The sequence below is a fragment of the Panthera leo genome, chromosome D4 (genome assembly GCF_018350215.1).
Source record: "Panthera leo isolate Ple1 chromosome D4, P.leo_Ple1_pat1.1, whole genome shotgun sequence".
In the NCBI taxonomy this organism is placed as follows: Eukaryota; Metazoa; Chordata; class Mammalia; order Carnivora; family Felidae; genus Panthera; species Panthera leo.
In genome coordinates, this window is record NC_056691.1 from 19,870,130 (window position 1) to 19,876,129 (window position 6,000).

General features: G+C 43.1%; 1 protein-coding gene across 4 annotated transcripts in view; it reads left to right on the forward strand.

Moving 5' to 3' along the window:
* The window catches only part of CEP78 (centrosomal protein 78), a 28,751-nt gene extending 27,881 nt beyond the window's left edge, over positions 1 to 870 (forward strand). For all 4 annotated transcript variants that reach the window (XM_042913030.1, XM_042913031.1, XM_042913028.1 and 1 more), the window contains one exon: positions 248 to 870. In XM_042913030.1, the coding sequence (XP_042768964.1) occupies positions 248 to 811 (564 nt within the window). In that variant the 3' untranslated portion in view covers positions 812 to 870. The remainder of the gene's footprint in view (positions 1 to 247) is intronic.
* Positions 871 to 6,000: the final 5,130 nt, after the last annotated feature.

Sequence of the window (6,000 nt, forward strand, 5' to 3'; positions counted from 1 at the left end):
AATAATTACCCCAAACCACGAAGTCTGAAAATGTAGTAGATGTTGCCTTGGATATAGCTAAGTTAATTTAGGAATCACCTGGCAAGATACAATTAGAAAAAAAACGGATCTAAAATCTTCTAATTAACCAATTGACTGTCTTAATAATAAGATCACAGAGTAACATTAAAGTCATGGACTCTACTTTTTAATGGTTGGCTTTTTCATCACGGAATTTTTGTTTTGTCTTCTTTTGTTTTCCCTCCAGTTTCAGAAAATTACAAGTGATGCCAGAATTCCTTTGCCTCTCGACTCCTTCCATGTCCCTGTCTCCACGCAGGAGCCCTTAGAAACTTCGAGAGACAACCTGGGAGCCCCAGTCAGTGAGCAGTGGCAGGAGTCTTTCAAAGAATTCATTGCTAGAACATGTTCTCCGTCAGCAGATGCGATATCTGGCACTGGAAGCCAAAGAAAAGACGACGAATTATCTAGAAATAGCAGATCTTCTTCAGAGAAATTGACCAAAACAGGTGAATATACCAAAAAACACTCTGCTAAAAAACAGTCCAGAAACGACCTGCATTCCTGCTCTGACTCACCTGCAAATCAGAAAAGTCACAGAATTGGGCAGAATGGTGCTTTGGTTAACGAACCAATTAAAAGTGAGTCTTTGAAAAACCCCATTTCTGTCAAGAAAGAAAGTAAAATCGTGACTCTTTCATCGAAGAGAGCTAAAAGTAAACTCAATCTGTTAGAACACTCTGAAAGTGATACTCTTGGATCTGATTTTGAAATTCAAGAAAGCATCCATACTGTATCACACCTGACATAGGTCAAATCTTTTGAAATTATGTTTTGCGTCCTAATCTTAATAAATTTCTTATATTTTCATTGTGGCATATGGTGTCTTAAAATACAGTACTGGAAGCCATTGGAGAAAGATTCATCTGGTCTTTTTATTGTAATGAAACTTTCGGTGTATGTTTTTGACATTCTACACCATTCACTCACCAGGTGTGTCCTGAGGGCCTAACACGTGCTATACCATCCTGGGCGCTGTTGCTTTCAGCAGTGAACAAAACAAAACCTGTACCTTCATGGAACTGATATTCTGCGGAGGGAGGAAAAAATAAATGAAGCAGGGCAAAGCGCTAGAAAGGGATGAGGTAATAAGTGGGATGGTTTTAACATTTGGTTAAATGCGGAAATACCAGCAATCCCTTGGCCAGAAGTCAGTGGTGTGTCCTAAATCATAATAACCAAAATGGCAAATATTGACCAAGGTTCTTAGCCGTATTTATAGATTACAGCAACCATATAAGTAGAAGGTAGGGCACCATTTTATGGGTGAGGAGTCGGATTAAGGTGAGTTGCCCAAACTTACAGAGCTTTAAGTAAGTGGTTGAGCTGGGATTTGAACCAGAACCTGTGCTCTTAATCTCTTTGTTGTCCTGTCACCTTGTTAAGAGAGGAAGGGCTTGAGGAGGCCATGGAGAGAAAAGCCAGCAAGCACCGGAAGTGCAGAGTGGGACTGTCAGAAAGTATAGCTGCCCCTCCACCATCTGGGTTGGGATTTCAAAGGCAGAATATGCGGGGCACCCGGGTGGCTCAGTAGGTTAAGTGTACCACTTGGGCTCAGGTCATGATCTCGCAGTCTGTGAGTTCGAGCCCCGCGTCGGGCTCTGCACTGACAGCTCAGAGCCTGGAGCCCGCTTGGGATTCTGTGTCTCCCTCTCTCTCTGCCCTTCCCCCACTCATGCTCTGTCTCTCTTGCTTTCAAAAATAAATAAGACAAAAAAAGAATTTTTTTTTAATAAATAAATAAATAAAGGCAGAGTACGTAAGGGTAAATGAGCACACGCCTCTGGACTAAATTCTGCCTCCCTGGTAAAACATGCATAGGTAAGTCTTGAGTTCAACCAGACTGTGACTTGAGAGGTAAGATCAGAGAAAAGCTGGGGTATCGGGTGTCTTCTAGAAGGTCCTGCCTGATTGATACCCAGAGGACTACTACAGTCCTACTGAGTTCATGAATCATGGAGTGAGTGCTATCGGAAGAAAACAATAAAGAGTTGTGGTCTTGGCGCTTAACTAACAGGAGAATGAAAGTGGTAGTAGACACATAAGAAGAGGACCTGTGACGGGAACGTAGCCCATGTTTGGGGAAGAAGAGAGAACTGGAAGGGTCATCTAAAGAGGTGATAACTAAGCTAAGTCTTGAAGGATTAGCTGGAAACTGGTGAATAAGGTGAGGAAGGGAAAGGATACTCAAGGTGGAGGGAACAGCATAAGCAGAAGTGCGGAACCAGGAGCGTGAGAGTGGTATGTTAGGGGGACGCCAGATACAGATTTCAGAGTTAGTCAGAGTTGGTGGAATGTCATCAGGCAGTGGCAGCAAGGAGATCGCCTGCAGCCTCGCAAGCCGTGTTGCGTGGAGCTGGTTCTTTTTTCTCAGGAAATAGTGAGCTAGTAAAAGGGTTGAAGAATGGGGATGCCTGGGTGGCTCAGTCAGTTACGCATCTGACTTTGGCTCAAGTCATGATCTCGCAGTTCATGAATTCGAGCCCTACGTCAGGCTCACTGCTTTCAGCACAGAGCCCACTTCAGATCCTCTGTCCTCCTCTGTCTATGCCCCTCTCCCATTTACTCTCTCTGTCTCAAAAATGAATAAAATATTTTTTAAACACTTAAAAGGGTTGAAAAATGGAAATGACATATTGAGGGTTGCATGTTAGAGCATGGATGTTCATTATGGAACCATCAGTTTGAAGAAGCATGGAGATCAGAGATGATGCCACACTCTTCTGAGGAGCATTATGTTTTTATTTTTAAATAAAAATTAAAGGGGCCCCTGGGTGGCTCAGTCAGTTGAGTGTCCAACTTCAGCTCAGGTCACGATTTGGCGGTTGGTGGTTTCAAGTCCTGCGTCAGGCTCTGAGCTGTCAGCACAGAAGCCTACTTTGGATTCTGTGTCTCCCTCTCTCTCTGCCCCTCCCCCACTCATGTACTGTCTCACTCCGTCTCTCAAAAATAAGTAAATGTAAAAAAAATTTTTTTTAATAAAAATTAAAAACTTCCTTGTCTTTACTAAAAGGGTTCCATGGACAAAAGTAAGGTCAATTCTGGCTTTAAATAAAGTTAAGCAGGTTTCTTTATTTCTTGGGACTTGTGCAGGCTAATGGTCATTCTGGATTTCCAAGACAGGCATAGGGTACACATCCCTTTTCAAATATATTTGGTTATAGAATCCATTTTTAAAAGGAGTGTCTAATGGGGCGACTGGGTGGCCCAGTCGGTTAAGCGTCTGACTCTTGATTTTGGCTCAGGTCATGATCTCACGGTTCGCGAGATTGAGGTCTGCACTGACAGCACAGAGCCTACTTGGGATTCTCTCTTTCTCTCCCTGTTGCTGCCCCTCCCTCCCCCCCCCCCCCCCAAATAAGTAAGCTTTAAAAAAGAAGAAAAAAGGAACGTCTAACAACCAATTCTACCAAACACCAGTTTGGAAACTTCTGAATTAGGCGATAGCAAATGGAAAAACGGTCTGAAATAAGATAATCTATGAAGGGAGGAAATAAATTGGAATTTTACTTAGGAAATAAAACAAGCAAGACGCGGTTGTGGGAGGTAACGAAGAAATAGGAGGCAGAGGCCAGACTCCCATTTGTGTGACTGAGGTTGGGTGGTGGTGTCACTGAGGTTGGAAATAGGGGGTGAAGAACTGTACTGGGGAGAAGACTTTAGCTTTGGATGTGTTCGGTTCTGAAGCGCCTGCAGAATTCAGGGGACGACCGGTAGATAACTGGACGTGCGTGTGAAGACACAGAAAGAGACACATTTGGGTGTTGTCAGCACGTACGAGCAATGGTTACAATCACGAGAATGGTCGAGGTCACAGAGAACTGTGAAGACTGTCAGAAGTGTAAGTCCTAAGCAAAGACAGGATTTGGAGGACAGCGATCATCCTGTTTCGAGAAGGAGGAAGTAGGTAACAGTGTCACGCTGCAGGCAGTGTTAAGTGTCCACTGGATTTGGTGGGTAGGGCCCTGGCGACTTCAGCGAGAGCAATTCAGTGAAGTGGTAGGTGAAGCCAGATTAGACACGTTGAGGGGACACGGCTGCCCTGAGGGGACAGCGAAGAGTGGGTATGGGCTCCTCCTCGAAGGAGTTTGGGTGAGAAGAGGAGGCAATGAGCCGAAAAAGAATTTTTTTAGAATGAGAGTGACTTAATTGTTTATAGGTTGAAAGGAAGGAACCGAAGAAAGGAGCTACTGAAGATGCCCAGCGAGCGGCTCACCTGTACCTCGGGACCCCAGGAGGCGGGAGCGTGAGATGCGTTCATGCTCGTAGGACTGGAAGAAAGAGATGCGAGCAGGTGGGGCTGTAGATGGCTTGAATGCTCGGTGAATTTGCGGTGTCTCGCCGATATGCACACGGTGAAAATGATAATGTAGAGAATTGGGAACACATGGACATACAGTGAGAAAACGGATACAGTTCATACTGCAAAATACAGAAGAATAACTTGTACGCCTCAAGTGAGATGAATTCTGGCAGTTTTGGGGAATAGAGCATTGGGAGGAGGTAGAAGTGAAATGAGTTTATACTGATAGCCTCAGTTTTCTTTTACCACACATTTTTAAAAGACATACGTGCCGGGGCACCTGGGTGGCTCAGTCGGTTGAGTGTCCAACTCTTGACTTTGGCTCAGGCTACGATCTCACGTTTTGTGAGATCAAGCCCCTCATCCAGCTCCTTGTTGACAGGGCAGAGCCTGCTTGGGATTTTCTCTCTCTCTCTCTCTCTCTCTCTATCCGCCCCCCCCACCTCCCCTGCTCGTGCTGTCTCTCTCAAAAAAAACAAAACAAAAAAAAACCACATGCATGCATACACATTACAGTTTTTAAATTCTTGCTTATTTTATGTGTTTCTTTAATCATTTGAAATGATTTCATTAAGAATCATCAATATGATTTAAAAAAAAAAAAAAAAAAGAATCATCAATATGGGGGCGCCTGAGTGGTTCCATTGGTTGGGCATCTGACCGGCTCAGGTCATGGCCTCATGGTTTGTGGGTTCGAGCCCCATGTAAGGTTCTGTACTGACCGCTGAGATTCTTCAGATGCGTCCGATTCTGTGTCTCCCTCTCTTTCTGCCCCTACCCTGCTCTATCTCTCAAGAATTAATAAACATTTTTTTTCATTAAAAATTTTAAAAAAATTTAAAAATCATCAATATGAATGTTTTGTTGTTTAATACTTTCTAGCACTTTGATGTTAGACTTCCAACACTGCACCTGAAGCAATGTCACTTCCTTGAAAAACAGTATTTTCATCTGGGTTAGAGAAACTTACAAGCATGTTCCTTTACTGAGAAGCTACTGTGTACCTTTGCTGAGTGATTACCAGAGCATATGAAGTCTATGCAAAGAGGACTTTCTGAGGTTTTTTAAAACAGTGTCAGATGTGATACTGTAGCAAAGAGTTTGTCATCCTGCCCTAAGTCCACATAATTACTCTTGGTCAAAAATTACTATTGCATGCCTATCTGGTACTGTATCCAGGAATCCATCTAATTTCAAATGGATATTTACAGAATAATCCCTAATCTCAAGACTAGAACACTTGATTTTCAGAGGGTCAGCAAGAGAGGATTGATGATTAATTTTTTTTTTTAAGATTCTGATTATAAACTATATGCTGGAGCTTATCGTTTAACAGAGCTGACTGAACACATTCTTTGACTCTTCAGAATCTCACCGAGATGATTGGAGAAGTATTAAAACAAAAATAGATTAATAGCAGAGTTGGAAAACCAGAAAATGAACAATGTGGGATTTCTGGAAGATAAAAAACATATTATCGAAGGATCAGTTAGTTATTAGGAGCAGAACAGCTAAGCTTCCATTCCATGCATCTTTGAAGCACCTCATTAGGGAGGTGACCACCAGGCTGAGGCTAAGAAAGCAGCTCTCTGAAGTGGCAGTTCTGGCCCAGGACACACTGAGATTGGAGAGGGTGT